This window comes from Physcomitrium patens, chromosome 25 (assembly GCF_059467195.1).
Source record: "Physcomitrium patens ecotype Gransden chromosome 25, ASM5946719v1, whole genome shotgun sequence".
NCBI lineage: Eukaryota > Viridiplantae > Streptophyta > Bryopsida > Funariales > Funariaceae > Physcomitrium > Physcomitrium patens.
The window spans coordinates 5,603,587-5,627,009 of NC_143434.1; the positions used below are offsets into that span (position 1 = coordinate 5,603,587).

Below are 23,423 nucleotides of genomic sequence, written 5' to 3' on the forward strand. Positions count from 1 at the left end.
ACGGGAGTCAGCAGGAAGAGAAAGGACCAATTCACACGACAGGTGAGCTGGTTCGAAGAGCCAATTGGATCCAATTTCAAGAATCCAATCCGGGTCCTCTTACCCAATATGAGACCTGAATTGGTCGGGCAACCCAATGCAGTCTAATTACGGGGAAATCCAGGTCTTACTACTGGACTCTTATCCAATATGAGACCTGAATTGGTCGGGCGACTCAATGTGGTCCCGAGTACGGGGTTTCGATTCTGTTTCAGGCTGTCCTATTCTCTGTGCCGTTTCAGGGAACGCTGTTTTCGGTAAATGGATTTCTTAAAGGTAAAAACGGAGGAGAAAGCTCTGACGGTGAGAGCCAAATTCGGATCTAAGTCTTGATGGCGAGAGCCAATTTTGGATCTAAGCTCTGACGGCGGGAGCAAATTTTGGATCCAAGACGGAAGATTGAAGAAATTCAGAGGATAAGGTTAGGGGGAGAATAAGTTTTAGGGGGGTTTTTTGGATCGAAGAGCTAGCTTCAAGTTTTTTTTCAAGGTTACTAGTTCAGTTTCATTGGAGGTTTTTGAAGATCAAAGGGGATTGGAGAGGAGCTTCATGCTTCGGGTCGGGGAAGAAAAGACGGAGAATTGGATTTTTCTTCTTCATAGAGTTTTGGGAAGAGTGAGGCAATTGTTGCTGAAGTCAGTGTTGTAATAGTGAATCGGGATTTTTTAATGAAGTGGGTTTGATTACTCTTGACTGTTTTGTGAAATCGAGTTACGTCTGTGATTGAAGAATTAAAAGGGTGTCTATAGGATTGAGTATGCGGAGTGAATGAAATTTATTGGGTTAATCTAACAAGACAGTCAGTAGATATAAGATCGTAAGTACAAAGCGGTATTGGAGATTAGCAGATTGGGTTGTTTGGGGTTCTCTGTAACGTGTAGAGACCTACCGGCTCGGACAAAAAGGACTTCGACAAGCAGTCGAAGGGCATCCGTATAGATTTACGGTGTATTCTTGCAGTCGTTTATATTCCAGCAGTCAAAAACTGATAGACTGCTTGACTATTGGCGAATCTCCATACTACCTTCTACAGCCAGATGCCCAGCGCGTTCTTGAGCAGGAAAGCACGTAATACGACACCGTTACATAATCTATTGTGAGTTCTTTTAGTTTGATGGACTCCAATGCCATAATGAAGTATTTATAGAACTTAGGAAGACTCACAAGGAAGGTCATGACAATATCACTCTCTTTTAAAGGCTTCTCAATAATTGCAAGTTGATTAACTAGGGCCTTTATCTTATTGACATGAGTCATGAGGTCATTACTTTCTTCCATCTTATATGTGAAGAATTTCTTCCTTATAAAGATGATATTGGACAAGTTCTTGCTCTCATATATGTGGCAAAGGATCTTCCATGCTTCTGTTGGTCCTTTGCAAGAAATGATATAAGAAAATTGGCTTCATCCAAATTGATGGCAATCATGCCAAAAATATTCTTTTCATATCTTCTAAAGTCCTTTCTCTCATTAGCATCACCATGCATGTTTGGAGGCTCTTCACTTTCATCTGCAATGTCCCAAAGGTTCAAAGATGCCAACAAAAGTTCTATTTTTATCTTCCAATGGTAGAAATTATCACCTTTAAACTTCTCAATTACTCTCAAACCTTCACTCTTACTAGAAGCCATGTCTAAGAACAGGTCTATCAAAAAATATCAAGAAAAGGAGTCTCTATGTACTTAAAATCATCAAAACAATTTTATACTAGCAAAAGCTTAGAATGCCCTCTTGTAAACAAATGAATGTTTGTTCATTTCAAACACTCCCAACTCAACTTTCAAAGCTTTTAAGAAGTATGTGGACTCCAATCAGCCTCATCATCAAGTTTTTTAATTCATAAAATTCACTTTGTCACTAAAACTTCTACAACACTAAAGACACTATCAAGATCTTTGTATAAAGTCTTAATCACTCAATCCTAGGAATTAAGAATCTTCAAATAGATATTAGGAATCTATAAGATCCAAATCAAAATCTCCACAAGCCAAAACACAAGTTTATATCTTACAAATCCTAATATCAATAAATACCATAAAATCTATTACACCCAAAAGCAACAACCAACAAATAACTTCAACTTACTTGAGAAGCATAATCAACTGTAAGTGGGCCCATAATCTATTGAATAAATACAATAAGCAAGATACAAGTAAGTAGAAACGAGCAAGATTAGATACAAGAGAAGTGTGGAATGAGATACCTCTCACTTCCAATATCCTTTACTTATAGGTGGTGATTGCTAACCAATGAGACAACTTCCATCCTCTTGATATTACATCCATTTTTACTTCATCCAACTAAATCTTAAGTTTTTTCTTAATCTAGCCACCACTAAAATCTTAGCCACCACCTTAGTTACTTCCCTTCATCTTTTTGCTATCCTTTGACTATTAGTAACTTACTTAAGGTAATACTTAGTTACTTTAACATTATTAGACTCAATAGAATTGTTGTTGCATTGCTATTTACCTTCTACAATTAGGTGTCCAATGCATTCTTAAGCAAGAAAATATGGAATACGACATCCATCGAAGATTTTAAATGATTTATGAAGTTCTTAGCTAATTTCTTTTTTATGTATTTTTTAAGTGCAGCCAACTTATTCTATGATAGGCTTTAGATTGGTCCAAATGGTGGTTGAGCTTTTTCTTGAAGTTTGATGGAATAATTATAGAAACAATGCTCTAAAAGAATATTTGTATTTTTTTTCAAAAATGTCTTGATAATCTTGGTATTGATTTGGAATACTACTTGAAATCTTTTTTCTATGAATAATAGTTGAGGCATATATTACAAAAATTAATCTTATTTTTATAGCATGTATGAAAGCTTTTGTACCTATTAATAATAGTTTTGATGTATTGATCTTATAGAATTCTACCTCTTTAGTAGAATCTTCAGCAAAATTATTAAAAAAATCAAAGTTATAAAAAATCCAATCTATTTGAAGGTTAAATTTTTTTAGTCATGATAATCTTAAAATAATTGGATTAGAAGGAGATTTAATCATATTAAATATCACTAAATTATTATGACTACTAGTTGCTACATTTAAAGAAAAAGTTTTATATTTAACATTTTAGAAGACAACAAACAACCATCTATTATTTCTACATGTACAAGTTTAATTTTTTTAATTAAGGATATTTCTTGGTTTTTGACAAAATCTTCATTTATAAAATAAGTTTGTGCTCTAGAATCTAATAAGACTAAAATTTTATAATTTTTTGATTTTATAAAAATTTCTATTATGAAACAAGATAAAAGATCTAAAGAGAAAATATGACTTTTATTGAATATTATGGAAGATTTTAGCTGCACAGTCTCTATTATAGTTAGAGAAATTTGTTTTCCAACACATCATCATTTTTGGCAATCTTGCTCATTATTTTGTAATTACGCTGTTTTTTTGGATAATATTAAATAGTATGCTTGGATTTTCTATAATATAGGTATAAACCTTCTTAACAACAATAAATCTTTTTTTGCTTGATAAGAAATTTAAAACGTATCATGTTAATTTGCATAGGCTCTAGCCTAGACGAATAAGCTTTCAAAAATTTAGAGATGTTGCTATGGCTTAACTTGTATTTCTTCAACCAAATCTTTATTCTTGACATCTTTCAAAAAATTTAATTATTGCATGTAATTGCTTGAGTAATAAATTACTTCAATGAATCTATTTTTGATATTGTCAACTATAAATCTTTCAAATTATCTTTCAATCAATATCCAAATTAATTGATAAGAGCTTCATCATTCTAATTTTGAAATACAATAGTACATGTGGTGGCTGAAAGTGATCCTTGTTATATAAATACAAGCTTAGTTTCTACTGCCCTTTCTTAATCACTTTTTTTAAATGTGGCCATGAACATTTCTAAGAATGAATTCAAATCATAGAGTAGTTATAAAACTTTTTCTATCAAAGGTGCAAATCAAAAAAGAGTACTCCTAGAAAAAAAAATGCTCCTATAAATCCAATTTGAGTAAATCCATCAAAGGTATTAAGAAGGATGCAACATTAAATAGAGCTTTATTTGTTGTAAAAATCCTCAAAACTTTGATCTTGTTCCATCAAACTTCTTAAATACATGTATCTTTGCATCTTTCATAGGCATAGAAATAGTACCTCCATAATTCACTATTTCTATGCCTATGAAAGAAGTCAAAGAGAGTAGCATCCATAACTTTTTCTTTGATAGACAATTCAAAAAAAAAATTAAAATTTAATTAAAAGAAAGTAATCTGCAACTTCTAATATCAAATGAAATTTTTTACAAAGAAGGTATTTTATTTTATTTTTAAAAAAAATGAGTGTTAGAAACCAAACTCTTTGTTTAAAAATGAGTAGTCCTCAATCTTCAAAATATAACCATAAAAGTAAAGTAATCCATTTACTTTTAAAATAAGACAAGAATAATAAATAAGCACTCTTTTTAAATTATCAAGGATATAAATCTTGAAGAATTGAAAGATCAAGATATCTTTGTGTCACTAAAAAAGACTGTATAATCACTAAAAGATGATATAATATTAAACTAGAATAGCTATTGCTAAAGACAAGAAGATTAGAAAGTCTTGAAACGAGACCAAAGAATAGAAAGGCATTGTTAAGAGTGAAGAAGGCTTCACTCTTGCCTCTGTATATTTTATTTAACTAAGAGCTATGTAGCAATATTCTGTAAGACCTCTAATACATGTTGACTATGCAAGAAATATCTTAACCTGTATGATAAGTGTCTTATAGGTGCATTATATAGTTAGCTTTTTTCGACAAGTTACTTACATGTATGACATGTGATTAATTTGTTCATGAAGTTTCTAACCTACTAATTAACTACAAATACATATAAAGTCAAAACTATATCCATGAAGCTTCTAAGAAGCTTATTTAGAAGATATTATAAAATTAATTTACTTTCATCTACTTCTATTTAATTATATAAGTACTTATTAGAATAAATATATATATTTTTGATAGAAATTTGCTACATGGTCTAAAAGGTATGAAAAATATGGCTATATATTATAAGTATCTCTGCAATAATATAGATCTTCGTTGATATAGAATCAATCAATTCTTAACTACCATAGCATAGAATTTTGTCACTTCTATATATATAAAAAAAAATTATATACATTCAAATGAATTAATGTATGATGTATCCATGATTTCTAATCTAATAACAAAGTTTGTCCATGCTAATTATTCTTATCTTCTCATAATCTTATGCTTGAAGCCATTACTTCTATCTTTTAGAAATTCTATCATATTAAAATCTCCTACTATGATCTAGGATATAAAATGAAAAAGATGTTATAAAGATATATTCTATAGTTGAGTTCTTTATCCTATTATGTTTGAAGCATATTCGTTGATTATTTTTATATATTGGCCATTTATATCTAGGATAATATATTAGATTCTTCATTCTATAATTATCTCACAAGAAACTATTTTTAGAACTAAAGTATAAAAGACAAAAATTGCTATGCTTTTAGAGAATCGTCCTTTATTTGTTGTATATGTTTCATTAGTCTAGATAATGGATTCTTCTTCGAATTGGAATTGATTGATTTGATGCATGCATTCATCTATGTCATAGTGATGTTTCTGTAGAAGAATAATTTTAAGTTGTGGTTTTTTTTTTTTTTTGGAAGAAGTTCATAATCTCTATTCTTTTCTTTGCCCCCTAAATGCCATGTTGAAGAGATTGCACATTCATTGAAGCCAACACAATATTATGTATAGTCATTTTAGTTTGATACATGATGTCATAGTGAGAGTTTTGTGCTCTTCTTCTTCTAAATCATTAACTTTGTAGCTTAAGATATGTCTTATTTGTAAAGAAGGTGGATTTAGTATCTTTCATTTAAATCTCTTTGGTGAAAGATTTGAGCCAAATTATCTCATATCTAATAGTTCTTATATAGATTTAGCTACTAAGGTTGAAAGGAAAATGAATTGCTTCTAGAAACTTCATAGAAAAAAAGTTGCAAAGAGATGGAGCTAATAGAATCTAAAGATGTCTGTATGATTTCTAGAGCTTAATATCCAAAAGAAGGACTTATATAAATGTTATACAAATGTAATGGCTGCTTCTATCTTTTCTTTTTTTTTTATTTTTAGTCCTATATTGCATCTATCCATCTCCAAAAGGGATTCTTATTATTGTAGATATTTACAATAACCACAAAGAGGGTTTGTGCCATTTCATTGAAAATAAATATTTAGTCATGTTTGGATGACCATGCAATTTGTTCTTTCACTACAGTAACTTGGCAATATGTCACATGTTATTTATCAATCATGCTAAGCCATACTAATATGTTGAAGTAATATGAGCTTTTTAAAGTAATAAATAATAATAAAAATACTCTATGTCTATAGATTTGGGCATTGATGGCTAGAATTAGGAGAATTACATGCAGAAAAGGATTGATAGTAGTAAAGTATGATGCTCTTTTTTATTATTGTTTAGATCTATGGAGCCCAAGTTGAGGCTCTTTGGTTGATTTTGTATGTTCATTGCTCTTCTTTTCCTCCATATGAACTAAAAAAATTATTTGTTGTAAGAAAGCAAAGTAGAGTCACTAATTTGTGTTTATTATATTATTTATTGTGGTATTTCTAAAAAGAATTTATTCTATTAAAATAATGAGTGAGGAGAGGATGCTTTATTAGCCATTGTAGTATCTTGAAGATTCTTCCTTGATCCTTATATGGATCAATATATGGTGTTTTTTTGTAGCTTGACTGATATTGCTGATGGCATAGAATAAGAAACTATATCCTTTGATGATGGTAAGGCTCCATCTTATGATACTATTGACTTCAACCTTGGAGATTGTGGTGTACAAGGAACTATCTCCAACCTCTTATCTAACTTATTTGGTAAGTGGCCAAGCAGTGGGGTAGTTAAATTTTGTTCTATTGATAATAATTGTTTCATTATTAGGAAGAAAGAGAGAAGGATTATGTTTTGATGGGGTGTAACAAAGGTGATATGCTCAGTTATTCCATCTTCTTACTTATTGATGTTTAGATCGACTATTTATTGGTTGATTCTATAATAGTCTAAGTCATATCACTATTGCTATCTTCTATTTCTTTCTATTGTTTATTGTAAGTAAGGCCTTTTACATTCTATGGATATGTAGCCTATGCCTCTACACTTCGTGCATTGATTGGAGCATCTAGACACTAAAACTTTGTGGTAGAGTGGTGTATTTAGGATTGGACTTGGAATACTAATCTTATCCAATACTTTTGAAATAATGTCATTAATAATTATCTTAATCCTAGGGTATGTAGTCTTGCATGTGCACAAAGACTCTTCCTCGACAAATAATACTTGGCTGAGCTTAGATGCTATAATCTTTAGACATTATTCATGTCTAAGATATTGGCTGAATCCTAGAATTGAATCCACACCATGTAGTTTAGGAATTTACAGGTTTCTGGATTGGTTGCAAAATAGTGTGGACTCCATGTAGTAAAGGGAATCTCTCTTCTCTCAAATCTATAGGTCGATCGGAGGGCATGTTGTACCTCCTCTAGAAAGGTAAAAGTGATTTAAAAAAAGCTTTCCCTTGTGATGGAGCAAGACTGGATCGAACTATATAAGGTTGAGAATGCCCATTCTTTGAATGTAGCTTGTCTTGGACTTTTGTTGGGAATAAATCCTACAACCGTGAGTTGCGCTGTTTGTTCACAAATCGCATCAATAATGAGAAGTTCCTCGGTAGAAAACGTCACCTATCATAAGTCAGTATTGCATGTCGACTGGGCTGTATTATCCCTGATATGTTAGGGAGCAGGTTGCACGGGCGTCTGGCCAGTAATATTACACTCTACTCCATACCAATCAAAAAAGGGTACTCTCGCTTTTTTCGGATTGGTGAGGTGTGACTAGTATGGGGGCAGTGCTCCGTCATCGAGGAAGCAGTGCCCTTGGCTATTGACATTGGTGCCTCATGTTCACGCAAAAATGGTTATTGCACATTGATTGTATGAGGCAGGGGTGTAGTCAAGACCTAGTTCTGTAAACTTGATATTCGTAACTAGCTGCTAATACTACATTAAGAGAAGATTGTGCGCTGCTAAGCTAAACCTATTCGCAATCACGTCGCAGCCATTGCTTCCGCTCCACCTCCGCTCCGCCTCTCCACTTCCTAACCATCTAAACTACAACGGATGTGGAAGCAGATGACTTCCTAATCCTAATCCGCTGCCGCCGATGTCCTCGAGTTTGCGTCACGAGACTACTACCGCCCGTCGACCGTGCCCTATGAACAAATCGCCACGCCCTCTCAAGCTTGCTTGATGTTTGCAGGAGACTACCTGGCGGATCACGAAAACCCGCGCTCTTGTGTCGCCCCATGTCCGAACCGCTGCTCAGCGGTTTCGCACAACATCCTCCCCAGCAAACTGGCCGCAGTGTTCCACCCTTCAATGTGTGCACCTTATTCGGAGAAAGTGTGACCCACCCACCACGCCTTACAACCTGACCCATGCATGTGTACAGATGTTTCCATCTGCAATCGCTATGTCCCTATCAACATTTCTCAATTTCGCAGAGACCTTCCTAGCGAGTGCTTCAACTTCTTGCTCATTGACAGTCCCTCGATAAATGGTACAAAGTTTCTTTATTTTTTGTCTCACATAGGGCTTGAATATTGCTTCGCATGCATGAGAGAGCACATTGACCTGTCCAAACTCAACAAAATCAATGCGAAATCACCAATGACTCTCATTGCATATCTTGAAATTGGACGAAAAGCCACCTGACCAACACAAATAACAAAACAGCGACAGGGTAATGCACTCTGAACATCACTGTGCATCCTCGTTACACCTAGCTTACCGCATCAGTCATGTCGCAGTGAAATCTTGTTACTGAATCGCCACGTCTAAGCTCCTCTCGCATTCCATTCGCAATGTAAGATTTGGGGCCTAATTTGGGGCCGTCAGCTCCAAGAGCAGCCAATCGCGTCTTCGTGAGGCTACCAACACCCAACACCCAACACGTGAGCAAGACTGATCGGGATTGCAGTCTTCTCCCCATCATTTTTGGTACTTAAAATGACCTCCACCTCACTAATCATCAACTCTTTCACCCGGACGGCTCAAATAAATTTCTCAACCCCAGCATGTATTTTCCAATGCAGGACAGGGAAAAGAGGTTGAAGCCCGTTCCTAGTCCAAGCTTCTAAATTAACGACATTGTCGGCCTACACTCTTTCTTTGCTGCATGCATGTGCACTGCATTGGGTTTTGGTGATAAGTGTTTTTTTTTTTTTTTTTTTTTTTTTTTTTCCTGATATATTTCTTTGGAACTTAATTCCACTTGTGTTTTGTAGTGTTTCTTGTGGGATTTGGTGATCTTCTTTTTCCCTCTGAAACTTTAAATAAGTGTGTAAAAGGTCATCATGTTTTTGTAGAGGACCACTCAATACTTAAAGTATTGGATTGCCTGCGATTTTTCAAAATTTGTTTAATTTTTGTTTTGTTATTTGTCACATCTTGTTTGTGTGATTTCAGGTTGAATGAATGAAGTTTATATGGACATCTATAATTAACATGAATGTCGGTAATGTCTAAATTTGTTCTGTTTTTAATACGGAATCAACGAGATGTATCTAACAAGGAGTTGAAGACGACAAGCTTAGTTTTCACCATTCTTATTGTTCATTATTTCTTTAAAAATAAGCATTTTTTTAGCTCCCATCTTTTTAGTGTTTTAAGATAATGAAGTGTAAGTTCATTACTCATGTGTTATTTACCAACCAAAATATCCAAGTCTTGTTCATCAGTTTCAGTTGTGTATAGTATGGCTCGGTTTGAATTTTAAAAATATCCATAAAAATATATTGTTGGAGTTTATTTGGCTGATGAATTCATTTTATTTTTGTAATTCTTCATTTTCAAACCAAATATTTGTGATTTGTTATTTTTTTTTTCTATACTATCTCAAAAACAAGTGTTAGTACATATTTGATAACAAAATTATTAATGTAGTTTGATTTATTTATAACAAATCAGTACATAAACTTAAATAAGTTGTTTATTTGTATTTTTATCAATTTTTAATTTTTTCTTGCTAGTAAAAATATAATCAAAAAAACTGTTGGACTACTATTGATATTTTTATTATATTCTTATATTGTTTATGCTAATATTAGTAATTGATAATAAACAGCTCTTATTTTCAGTGGAATATAACACAATAAATTCTGATTTTGATTCTATTGTTATACCGATCATGTTTATAATTTCGAGCTTTAAAATTTAATCTGTCACACAATATTGATCTATGGCATTAAAGTTACAAAAATAACACATAGTGAACTTCTTCTTTCTTTTTTCTTTTTTCTTTTTTTTTTTTTTTGTCATGAACTTGTGATTAAATATTTAACTCGCAGTATTCACAGAATAAAAATTTGTAAAGACAATAAATATATTGAAATGTTGGTGTTGAAAACTTTTTCAAAAATTTAAAATAAAAATTTCCATGTCTCTTTAACATATCTTTTGAAGTCAACCAAAAAAAGTATAAATTTTGGAAAGAAAATCAAAATAAAGAAGTTCTACATGAAATTTCTAAAAGTTCAATAAACAACCCTTATAGTATTTAATAAAATAAATTGAGCTGATAATCTTAGTTACTTGTTTTGATAGAGGACTTTAATTAAATTTATTTACATGTCAACCATTTTCTAACTTAAAAAATCGTGATATTAGAATAAATAGATGTTTGATAGCATGAAATGTTTAGATTTCAAGCCAAACTGAAACACAATGCGATATGTAAAACCTAATTTGACGATTCTGAAGACCAATTTCCAAGCGACCTGCAACAGCAGGTCACCACTTTCACGAGGAAAGTCAAGAACACGAAGAACGAAAAGGATGAATGATAAATCATATAAAAAGAATGAAAAGCTTAGAAATGGATGTTTTACGTCAACGAGAAGGGCAAGTTCGGCGATGACCTAGTAACGCCATAGCTGCCTTCGAGGTCTTCAATGCAACAGGGTTTAGGGTTTTAGAGTTTCAGTTTCAATCGTAGATCATAGAATTAAAAGTATTGTGCTCGCAATTGTGCACGTCCGGAAGCAGGAATGGCGAAGGCGAAGGGAGGATCTATTTTGGTGCGTCTCATTTCCGCCGCAGGCACCGGGTTCTTTTACGTGAAGCCGAAGAATCCCCGGAAGCTCACCACTAAGCTTGAGATGCGCAAATATGATCCCGTCGTCAACAAGCATGTGCTCTTCACTGAAGCTAAGATGAAGTAGACGTGGTTTTAGCGCCACTTCTCTTTCGGGTTAGCAGATGTGGCCATACTTTCGTTTTGTTCGTTCTGATCAAAGGAGTTTGAGCCCTCTGTCTTAGGGTTTAAGGGTGAATGTGTTGAGTTTATGAATTTTTTTCGAAAAGCTTGTTATAGTTTTTAGAGGAGGAGATTTGTGGCAGTAGAGAGAATTTGCACACGCTCTTTCCGCGTCGTGTGCCGGCTTCGCCTGGGGTTTTCTGTGTCATGGAAAAATTCGCTTCATTGAGTATCTTTATGAAGTTTCTTTGTGCTGTCGAAATGTGAAAAATGCTTTGGTTACGCACTCACAGATTTCTTTGTTGTATTCGCAGAGACAGCAACGCTTTTTGGAGATGTAGAGAGGATGAGGATCGAAACCTCTTGCGGGGTTGGTCCAGGTGACCAGTTGTACTTGTTCACGCATGCATGCTGCATCTGGTCGGACTTGGGCATAGGATGAGATTTCTGATCAGCCGTCTGGGAACCAATGCTATGGAAGAGTGTTTATTCATAAGGTTCATCAGATGTATTTGCAACTACTGCAATTGAACATTGCCCTCAGATAGGGTTTTCTCCATAATTAAACTGCTTGTTATTGTGCATTCTCCTCGCTAAGATTCTGCAAACTGTTAATCTAAGTCTGATTTCTACAATTGTTTCTACATTCCAGGTAGACATGATGTACTAATTCATTTGCTGAATCTCTTGCTGAAACCAGGGCAATTCGTACCTCTTTTGCATCTCCACTTTCCTGGTATCAGTTGGATGCTTATTTCACAAGTAATTTATGTTAATCTAACGAGCCATTTCTGTCCAGCATATAAACTCGGAAGAAGACTTTCTAACTGTCTTCGTAATTTCCAGTTACAATTTGGTCAACTAAGTGTGATACGCATCACATATTGTAGAAATTTAATACATGGTGTAGAGTCCAGTAGTTGATTTCTCACACCTTTTATTAAAGAGATTACCTCTCTTACTCCAAATGTATATTATTAAACCTGTTGTGATATCTTCTGTTTCTTACCATGATTATGCAGCTACTTTGTATGATTGTTTTCGTTGCAATTTGGTTTAACGAGTTGAAGTCAACGATTTCATTTGCTGCCCCATGTTGATACATTTTTGATGGTGTTAAATTTTCTGTCACACCTACTCGAATTTAATCAAATGAACTCAATAATTTCTATCTTTTTTTGAGATTGTTTAGCGTTTCAACATAGGGAACGAGAAAACAGAAAGCGGGGAATGTGAAATAAATTAAAAACTGTTTCGACATAGATTGCGCGCCACCCCAGAGGGCCCAAACCCTGGACCACAAGGTTAAGAGCGTTGCGCTCTTCCAAATGATCGAGGCGGCTGTCAAATTCCCGCACCTAGGCTACCGCAGCGCCGGGCCCATCGGCGCTGATATCTCGTCCTCGCTATCCCAATTTGACCTACCCTCTCCCCCCCCCCCCCCCCCCCCTGCCCTTGCACGTCGAAGTTCGCGCGCGCAAACCGCGCAAACTCCAAGGTGCACCTCAGGTGTGCAAGCATCCACGCGCACCTGACATGGAGTCCAGCATTTGCAGCAACGGAAAGCTCACCTTCTTGCACTCGCTTGTCGCCCTGAACGCAACCAAACTGGAGCTCGAACCTATCCCAGTGCTCCACTGCCTGCACCTGCAGAATCCTACCGCCCAATTGCATTACATTTGCCCCGCCTTCCTTTTCGAAATTCCCGCAACCGCTAGCTGTTGGCCGTGTGAGTCCGGAACCAGGTCTTGACTGGGCTGTACATCAACCAAGCCCATCGATCGGATCAACCCCCGACCATGACGTTGGCCTTCCGGCAACGGGGTTGGGGAGCAGGTGGTGCGTGCGGTTGCAGGCGCCGTGGGTTCTGCGAGGGTAGGGTCTTCAGGCGCGAGTGCGTGATCACTAGCGGAAGGCCGACTGGATGCACGGGCGATGGGGTGGTAAGCGACATATGGTTTGGGTTACCTGGATAGTGATCACGCACTCAAAAAAACCAATCAATTGATTCATTTTTACGCACTCGCGCCTGAAGCTTGCGGGATGCTATGTGGACTGATGTGCTACAAGAACGCTAATGGGTGTGCATATAGCAATTTGGGGCAATTTTGGTGTATAGCAATTTGGGGCAATTTTGGTGTATAGCAACTTGGGATGTGTTTGTAGTCTGAGTGTGTATAGACATAATGGGTGTGAGTGTTGCAATTTGGGATATAAAGCAAATTGGAATGTAAAGCAATTTGGGATGTGCTTGTAGTCTAAATGTGTATAGACATAATGGATGTGCTTGTAGTCTAAATGTGTATAGACATAATGGATGTGCCTATAGCAACTTGGGGTGTATAGGAACTTGGATGTGCCTATAGCAACTTGGGGTGTATAGGAACTTGGATGTGCCTATAGCAACTTGGGGTGTATAGGAACTTGGGATGCTTGTGGACTGATGTGCTTGTAGCCTGGTCTTGTATGTGTATATATATATATATATATAAACTTGATAGAATTTGAGGTGTTACATACATGACACATGCATAAAACTTTGTGCCGGCAACATGTGAAGCACAGACATGCACACAGCGTCGCTTACGTGCAGCCCCCCGATGAGGACGACTCATTGCAAATCCTCCTGTTGACTCAACTTGACGGCTTGGAAGATGATTGCCCTCAGTGGATTTCTAGAAAACATGTGATCGAGGTTTTAACCAAGAAGTCTGAAAGTGTTTTTCTTAAAACGAACTTCTGAGGCCGGGAGTTTAACGTTTATGAAGTAGCAAAGATATCTGTTGTTAGACTTTAACTGCATCATCTCTGTTTAATGTGCTTTTTTTTTGTTTATTCATTTTTGCTTCTGTCGACCAGGATGGCGAAGAGTAAATCTTCACAGTCCGTAAATTGGAAAGCCTCCCGGAACGCACTAGTGTTGTCAATTACGATGGATTTGCTGAAGGTATTCTGGCATTGTGCTTCTAGCAATGAGACGAGAAGGGTTGCAATTTGTGGAGTACAACTTGCAAGCTCTTATGTGCGTTCCTTGGCGTGCTTTCGTTTTAGGACCCTGTTTGCTCAATCACATTTGATTTGGTCGACTCTTGGCAGATGTTAAGATCAGGGATGAACTGCTCGTGGACGAAGGGATGGGTGGGGTTTGAAGTGATCAAGAAGATCGGTCCCGACGTCAAGTGCAAGTGCTCTGACCCATGACTGCTGCTTCCCCGTGCAAAGTTGACCTTCTGGAGAGAAAGGCGGCTGGTTCGCGAGCACAATGCCATGCTTCCCAATGTGAACATCACAAACTTCTCATTCGAGCCTGGTCTTCAATACATTGGCAACAGTAGCTCAAAGGCCCTCAACTGCGCTCAATAAATTTTACAGCAACGACAAGACATTCTCCGTAGGCGCAGCGCCGCCGTCCAGCATGACAGCGAGTTTCAGCTTCAGCGGGACACCCTTGAAGGTTCCACAGCTCATAGTCCACAACCCTCCGGCTGGGATATGCCTGACGAAGCTGGAAGATGCACAGAAAGGATACTTTTTGAATCTAATCCCGCACCCGGATGACTCCGACCGCGTCTTTTTGAACACACAAGCCAGGCCCATGTACATGGCCACCATTTTCGAGCCGGGCTCAGGGAAGCCCCTCACCACCAAATACTCGAAACTGTTTTCGAACATTTGTTTCCGAACGAAGAGGAACAGCGAGTTGGGCCTCATGGGCATGTTCTCATGGGCAACAGCAGGTTTTTCATTTCCTACAATTGTGTTACAATCAAGTTTCTCGATTGCAAGGAGGGTCTGCGGGTGTAGCAGCGTCAATCGGTATAGCAATGTCTCGAAATCGTGCACCTGGTCTGCCATTGTGGCATAATACACCGTCAACGCTACAAGAGTCACGCTTGGCAAGGTAATTTGAATCGACCATCCTCACGATGATCTCTTTCTCCTGGTCTCATTGAACTTCATAGTAACGATTGTGTTGTTGACCGCCTAATCGAAGCAGGCGCTGCAAGCAAGTCCCAACGAAGTGAGGAGAATCTTCTCATACGGGCTCTCATACGAGAACCACCATTGTGTAGAATTGTGGTTTGGTCTTAATGACAAGCAGTTGTGCTACCCCTTAGAAAAGGAGGTTACTACGACGACCCTTTGAACAACGCACAGAATCTTAACATGCCGTTGGGGAAGATAATGCGCTTGTTTATAGACAACTTTCTTGGTGAGTGAGCCCATTCGATGTGGACCATTCTAACAAAATGATACAAAAATTAGACTATTGATATTCTACCAAAATCAATGTGGCAAGTTGAGCTATCATTATAAATAACATTCTATTCTTCTTGTTATATTTCTTTAGATTAAATTTGTAAAGACTATTCAAAAATTTAAATCTATGGTTAATTTCTTTTTGTAAAAAAATATTATTTCTTAGTATTGTTTAAAGTAGCATGGTCTATTTATTGTAAATTTTGTAAAGGTGGTCTTAGCATCATTAGTATTAAAAAAAGGCATCAAAGCAATCTTGTTCAAATGTGTGGTAATAATATTTCAACTAGGTCAAGCATATATTCAATAATTTCTTTGATTTGGAATGATGAAAGCTAAACCTATTGCATATGGAACTTGGCTACTAGATTTGATCAAATTATTTATGTCAAATCATATATAGAATATTAAATTTAAAGTATAGAATAAATTTTAAAAAATATGGGTACATATAGATAAGTTCTTTTAACTTATTCCTCATATTTCTTAACATAACAAGTAGGATTGATTCCTATGATGGAATCCTCAAATTTTTTCAATTGACATTCATTTATAATCCCATCAAGTCACAATTCTTCACTCAAACAATCCTTATTGTGTCAAAAATCTCTCTGAGGACTATTGATTCCTCTCACTTCAAATGAAGCAATATCTACATACTACATTCTATTATTATGTAGCTCTAATTGGGATTCCTTCTATATTTACTTTTCAATCTTTTTAAAATACATACTTTGCTATAATAATACTCTTCTAAAATCCAATGATTGGATTAATTTATATAAATTGGAATTAAATCATCTTCTTGATGTGACATTCCAACTCTTGAAGTATATTGGTGTTGAAGAAAAAAAGTGATTTTTCCTATCTTATCCAATTATTATTATTATTTTTGGATAAAAATTCAATCTAAAATAGAAAAAAATAACTATTTACTTTAAATAATATAAGACGTGTTTTGTAGCTTATTTCTAACTTATGTAGTTGTATACATATTTGTTTGGTTTTTGTTGTTCTTTTCAATCTTCATCCAAGGTCTATTGGTAAGTTTAATGTATTCTATTAATTAATTACAAATTTATTTGATAACTTATCAATATAGCCTATTTAATATATGTATAACCTCTTAGAGTTGAATGACGAATACTTTTAGTCCCTAAATAGTGAAATGCTTCTATAAGTTCTATCATATCAAAATTAGCTATTAAGTTATTTTAGAGGTTCTTAATTTTTTATTTATTATTACTAGTAATGAATATGCAATCCACATAGATCAAAATAATAATATACTTTCTATTCTCTATTAAATAATATAAATTTCAATCTAACTCACCCTTATATGATTTATAGTTGAGTAGTCAAGAATTGATTCTTTAATATCATACTTGCAATGCTTATTTCAAAGTATGTTAAGTCCTATTTAGTCTATATATTTTAAATAGATTTTAAATCTAAAAAAGCTTGGTAGAATTTCTATAAGTACTTTATCTTTGATATGTTTATTTAAGAAAGCTATAACAATCTCTATTTGCTTTATTGTTAATTTGAATTTTATAGATAGTGCACTAATATCTTGTATAATAGACTACTATATAACTAGTGCAAAAATATCCAAAAAAATCTAAATCTTTGTTTGTTAAAACCACATACCATCAATCTTTGTTTTAACTTAATTATAATTTTAAAATTATCTTTCTTTAAATTATATAATTATTTTTTTTAATTAATTCTTTATCTTTAAAATAATCTACATTTTATTTTTTTAAAATTGAAAATTGAAGATATTTTCTTCTTCATAATTGCTATCCATTCATTGTTCTTAACTACTTTTAGATATGATGTACATTCATCTAGAATCTCCAAAATTAGGATCCTAAAATCTTTCAATTTTATAGATGCAATGCTTATTCTTGAAGAATATATTTTGTTGATTAGTCTAATAATTTTATTTGTACAAATAGGTCTTTGTAAGCTATGGATAGGAGTAAGTAGAGGCAATTGTATATTTTTTAAATATTTTTATTATAGATTGTATATTTTTAGATTAAAATTTATTTGATATTCCAAAAGAATCACAAAGTGATAATATAAAAAATTCTAAAAATTCTATGGTTAGTTCTATGGTTATTTACTCTCTCTCCTATGCATATCAATTTATTTTTGATATATCAAACTTCTTCAAGTAGCCTTTTATCAAGCCTCCTTCTTTAGTCTAATATTTTGTAGTTTTCTTATAAATTAGAGAACCTAAGATTAATTTCCTTGTTGAAATGTATCCTTCAATGCCTTCTAAGCAATTATAAGATAAATTCATGTTTCCATAGCATCAATAAGATCATTTTGTACTAATATAATAAGTATCTTACACATTTTACCTTTCTTCTTTTTAAAAATAGTTTTTGGAATTGCCTCACCATCAATTGTAGCTATAAAAAATAATAAGTTTATTTTTGGTTTTTATAAGAGACTAGAGACCTTCAGCTTCTAAGACATAATAATTTGTCAAGCCTTTGAGCTTGTTTGACTTCTATACTCCATAATAAGATCTATTTGCCATCTTTGTATTCTTTTTTTTCTTTGATATTATTTATAAGAACATTGCTTAATGATGCTAATAACTATCTAGAAGTAATGTAGTTTGCTAAGCTTTCTTTTAGAATTGTACTAATATCATGATATAAATCATGACTCTAGAATCACTTACATATATGCATCCATTTTTAAGAGCTATATTCTTTGTTTGTAACAACCAAGCACCAAAGTAGTGTTTTAGTATATAACAAATTAGACAATGGAAAGGTAGAATGAATAAATGAAGCTAATTAAAATTATAGATAAATGAAGCTTATTTTGATAATGTGGATATATTATAGTTACAAGAATTAAGATGATTTGCCTTTAGAACAAAATTTATGTAAGTTTTTTCAAAAAATTAATAATAGATGTTAATATTAAGAATCTAAATTCTTAATCTCTAATTAAATTTTAGATTAATTTTAATAATAATAGGATTATAATTTTAAAAACTAAACATAAAATGATTTGCTGTATTTATCTTTTAATAAATTTATTGTAGTACTATATTTTTATGTTTTTCAAAACTAATCCTAAAAGAAAAGAAAAGAAAAAAAAACAATTAAAAGTTTATATAAGAATTCATATTCTATATTTTTTAGAATACTTATTTAGATGTATAATTTATTAATATAATTAATGGTATTTTCAAAATTATGTATTATTATAAAGATCTATCAAATTACTTATTTGTATACTTTCTTTTATATATTTAATCTTTTATAGTATTTTATTTTTAAAACCAAACCAATTGATTGAAGATTCCTATTTCTTATACATCCATCGTTTATGTATTTTAGTTTCAACTAAGAAACATTTTAATCAAGAATATTTTCTTTTTAAAAAATTAACTAAATAATATACTTTAATAGAACAATAACTTAGATAGCCTCTTGATTTATCTCTTTTTGTACCTTCATTGCATTAGAAAAATAAAAATATACATGAAATTGTAGTGATTATGAAATGGTGAAATATGTCCAGAAAATGATGAATTAGAAAAGTTGAAAAGGTTAAAGAAAGTTGCATATGAATAACCATGTGACAAAATTCTACTTTAGAAAATTAAAACTTTCTAGACATCCTCTATTACACTTCAAACTAGAGGATGCAAGTTTGAGGTGTGCCAGATTGATAGAGAATAAGCAACTAAATATTAACTTCTACTTGCAAAGGCCAAAAGCCACATCTTTCGGTTCCAAAATGCTGACTAATGTGCATTGCTTCACAGCACATCCAGAAAAGTAGTAGAAAAAGAAATATTACTCAAGAATGTATTGTGAAAGGCTTTTTCTAAAAGGAGGTGACAAATTGCTAAAGAACTACTTTTCAGCTCAGTGACTGGAATGGAATAAGTTTCTAACTCTTCCTGGGAGTAGTTCACATTGTTGGATTGTTCTAAGCCTTTCGGAGTCGCCTCGTCCCTCTCACCACGGACGTGATAATCTGCAAGCATTTCATAGCTCTCCAAATTAACGTGCTGATTGCATGGCTTTTTTCAGGATCTAATTCTGCCAGCCATTTTGCACGTCTGTCAATGTGGGTGGCTCGAATTTAAACAAGGTCGTTCGGTTTCGTGTTTGGTATTTCTAAGCAGCTTGAATGTTGGTTTATGTGCACAATGGTACGGGGTAGAATCGTAGCAGTGAACCCAATCAAGCTCACAAAAAGGCGTTGCTCACTAGTGTCAAGACTGTAACAATCTTCCGTTGAGAGTCACTGCAGTGGAAGAGGTTGATTCAAGAACATTGATCCGGGAGGAGTCCGATCTGCTTGTGGACGTTGTCGTAGATGACCCGGAAGCTTTGCTGCTGGACATTGCCGATGACAGAAGGGCCCATGGAAGCAGCGAACGCAAAGCAGAAGATGTTGTTGTTGCTCACCGGGACGATGTAATTGGAAGGCGGGAGCCTCATGTCGACATCGCCCTGGAAGTGGAACGTGACGGTTGGCACACTGATGGAATTCATGCCCGTGAAGTCGTAGCACGTGTCGAAGATTTTGAAGTCGGCCGCGGATGTCAAGTGCATTGTCGCGGCACGAAACGCATCCCTGACTGCTGTATATGCTCTTGCTTCCAATCTCGTGATCGTGGTGCCGGAGTCGAAGATGGTGCCACCATTCCCGTGCGAATCGAGCTGGAACACAGACGCTGGGATGTTGGTGAGCAGGTTGCCGCCAACGCTGATGCCCGTTATCTGCACGTAATAGTACGTTGCGACGCGAGGATTCCTTAGCTGGGGAATAAATTTGACACTGCCTGTGGCTGTGTGTGGGATTGCAGCGTCGCCAAACACCAACGTCGACTTGTGATTTGGGTCGCTTTCTCTGTCTGGAAGGCAGTAGGAAAAGATGTTTCTGGTCGACGCATCCAAGTTGTTGGGAAAGGATAGAGGACCTCTACCAAGCCCCAAGATCCCCGCGGCGGTGCCGAATGTTCCTTCGTTGTCGTGACCGCATCCCAAAGGTATGTTTGTGAGGACCACTTGACCCGGCCCAAACGCGTCGTCTAGCACCACATTGTCGGTGACCAATTCTCCCATGGTGAAAGAGCCGTCGCCGTAATCAGCCTGCAATCCCACATAACAGCAAAGTCAGAATAATTGGGTTGACCCGACAGGGAGCCTTGTTCATGAGCTTGGTTTCAGAGCATGTTGGTCGCGAACCTGGTAGAGGCACTTGTTTGACAGGCATCCCATGACATCCAAGTTCAAGCACAGACTGGAGCTGCAGTCGAGGACTTTGAATGACGACGAGCTGGAAGGGTTGAACAGAGCATCCTTCTGCTTGTAGCAATTGGTACAGGGGGCGCATTGAAGCCAGGTGATGTCACTTCCCGTGTCAACGACGAGGTACATGTCACGCCGAGGTGTGCCCACACCAACCACTGCGAAGTATTCTCCAGTGCCGAAGGCTAATCCGGAGAAGATCGGCGCTTCAAAATCCTGCGCTGGAGTTTTCCTCTGGTGTTGGTCGACGTGGAGTTTGTGAGTACCCCTCACCTCCCCACTCACTGGGCGATTAATCTGCATCAGAATTGAGCTGAATCGGGCTTCGTCTCGCAAGATGGTTTCGATCATTAGCTCCTGCCGGCTTGCGTTTATATGTTGGACAGAGGAGGATAAGGAATTCCTGCAGGTTAAGCGGCACCCTTGTCAGTACACACACAGAATCATCGCCATCTGAGTGTGCGTTAACGCGTGATTTACAAAAATCATTGCTGCCGGGCAACCGATCCGATAGAAGTGATGAACGATACCTGTGAACGATTTTCGCAAGCGCAGTGGCGTGCGAAACATTCTGTGCTGCCACTTGACTCGCAGCTCGTTCCTCGAAAGCCTGACCACTTGAATCGGGTCTCAACTTAGACATTACGAGGACATTGAAAGTTACAGTTTCGTTTACCGATGCGGCTTGTCGTTTCAGTCCCGACACTGGTACAAGGAACAAAAACGCGAACACCAGAAACACGAACTCGCTGGAGCAGAATTCCAGCCTCAGAAACCGCAGTAGTGCCATGGCAAAAATCCTCCTTGATCGATCCTTTAAAGCGAATCCAACGATCGTCGCACGAAACCGACACAAGGGAATCGTTTCACACGCATTTCAAATGCCCTCCACGTTCCAGCTTTTCACTTCGCCGTCGCCAAAGGATGAAGAACACCGCCTGCAAGCAAGTCTGCGAGAACAGGGCCTTGCCTAGTGTTGCAACAACGTACTATGTGTGATGGAAATAAGTTCCGGCCACACCCTCACCACCATTTTCATGAACCGTCGAAGCAGTCAACGGTATGGGATCGAGTCAGAGAGGGAGACATGCAGCCCAGTCATGAGCTTGGCTGCCGGCACCTACCCCAAACCCTCCGTTCGGTCAATCGCTGTTACTTTCATGAACCTGCCGGGAGATCTTCTTCCCCAGATTGCCAAGCTGCACGTGCTGTCCATATCAGTCACGGCATCGTCAAGGCTTCGATCCGCACCGAGCACGACGTTGGCGTGGATCGATCACGGTTCCGGTCACGAGACAGACCCAGCTCACGGCACTGAAAGACTGGTGCAAGCTCGTGTGGTTGGCGTATCTGATCACCACCCACAATTCACCGAATCTGCCACACTTGATCGATCTCGCTGTGCATATCCTTCCAGACTCGCACGATGCGTGTGGAGTCTTCGTGGGACTGATCATGAAGTGAGATCGATCGACCACGCAGCTCGTGATCGATTGGGCTCAGCTCCGTTTCTTTGATTGCCACTATGGATGGTCTCACTCTTTCTCTTAGCTTGTTGTTGTTTGGATCCTCAATCACTTTGTCTTTGTTCATGCTTACTCAATATTGGTTGTTTACCATTGGGGTCAAGTGTTATATTTATAATAGTGTTAAAATGTAATTTGAAATCAAACTAAGGAAGACACCTGTGGTCGTGAAGACAATGGATTGGGCAAAAAATTGTAGAAATATGTGGTTTAGTATTTTTATACTGGATTGGACCTCCATTTTGCTTCGGCAGCATCCTATTGTAAAGGAAGAATATAAATTTCCATGAAGTCAATACATTTTTCGGAAAATTGCTACACAAGGGACTCTTTTTCATGGCAAGATTCTCCAAAGTCTATTCTCCAATCTATGTCTCCACTTTAAAACCTCTATTCCAATGCTGGTGATTTGAAATTAGTGTAGCAAGTACAGGAGATACAAAAAGTTGTCATGAAATGAATCTTTGTTAAAATATGCCAACTATTCCAGTCAAAACCAAAGATTAACATTCATGGGAGAAGTATATTGAACGTCGACACATCTAAAAACAAACTCATCACTCTTCGAAGTTAGGGTGAACAAGTTCATAAGCGATATTTGAAAACACATTATCATACTTTGTGCTTTGACCTTAGAATTTTTCGGGTTTATTCTTCAGCTTTGCGTTATGAAATCCGGAACTAAATAAGCAAATGATCCTTGTATTCAAAAAAGTGCTAATTACAGAATAAAGGTGTGATTGATGTATTAGGTTGTCAATCATCTGTATTATGTCGCCTCCTCAGCATCCAAAGTACCAAGGTATTTTTCGTTGCATTTCATGTTCAAAAGTTTCTTGGACTAGAAAAATTGCACGACTATTAATGTTTTTGTCTCGACATGTGATTTATAAGGTTGTTAATGTATAACCCCTGGCATGTGTTCAACACGATTTTAAATTTTTTGGTAAGCATGG

At 36.1% G+C, this 23,423-nt stretch overlaps 4 protein-coding genes across 4 annotated transcripts; 2 read left to right on the forward strand and 2 right to left on the reverse strand.

The window, feature by feature from the left end:
• Positions 1 to 7,827: 7,827 nt before the first annotated feature.
• Positions 7,828 to 9,264, reverse strand: LOC112277297 (lysine-specific demethylase JMJ25). Its single transcript, XM_024509434.3, has 2 exons — positions 8,913 to 9,264; positions 7,828 to 8,755 (listed from the first exon to the last, which is right to left on the reverse strand). The coding sequence occupies exons 1-2, from the start codon at positions 9,114 to 9,116 to the stop codon at positions 8,546 to 8,548; spliced, it is 414 nt and encodes a 137-aa protein (XP_024365202.1). The 5' UTR covers positions 9,117 to 9,264; the 3' UTR covers positions 7,828 to 8,545.
• Positions 9,265 to 11,086: 1,822 nt separating this feature from the next.
• LOC112277239 (uncharacterized) lies at positions 11,087 to 11,962 on the forward strand. Its single transcript, XM_024509343.3, has 2 exons — positions 11,087 to 11,372; positions 11,693 to 11,962. Exon 1 carries the CDS (start codon positions 11,170 to 11,172, stop codon positions 11,341 to 11,343), a length of 174 nt encoding a protein of 57 aa, XP_024365111.1. The 5' UTR covers positions 11,087 to 11,169; the 3' UTR covers positions 11,344 to 11,372; positions 11,693 to 11,962.
• A 2,235-nt stretch (positions 11,963 to 14,197) lies between these two features.
• Positions 14,198 to 15,791, forward strand: LOC141044922 (HIPL1 protein-like). Its single transcript, XM_073531204.2, has 2 exons — positions 14,198 to 14,325; positions 14,475 to 15,791. Exon 2 carries the CDS (start codon positions 14,794 to 14,796, stop codon positions 15,241 to 15,243), a length of 450 nt encoding a protein of 149 aa, XP_073387305.1. The 5' UTR covers positions 14,198 to 14,325; positions 14,475 to 14,793; the 3' UTR covers positions 15,244 to 15,791.
• Positions 15,792 to 19,171: 3,380 nt separating this feature from the next.
• Positions 19,172 to 21,947, reverse strand: LOC112277291 (aspartyl protease family protein 2). The gene is made up of 3 exons (XM_024509428.3): positions 21,472 to 21,947; positions 20,879 to 21,344; positions 19,172 to 20,782 (listed from the first exon to the last, which is right to left on the reverse strand). Exons 1-3 carry the CDS (start codon positions 21,729 to 21,731, stop codon positions 19,952 to 19,954), a joined length of 1,557 nt encoding a protein of 518 aa, XP_024365196.1. The 5' UTR covers positions 21,732 to 21,947; the 3' UTR covers positions 19,172 to 19,951.
• Between the last annotated feature and the right edge of the window lie 1,476 nt (positions 21,948 to 23,423).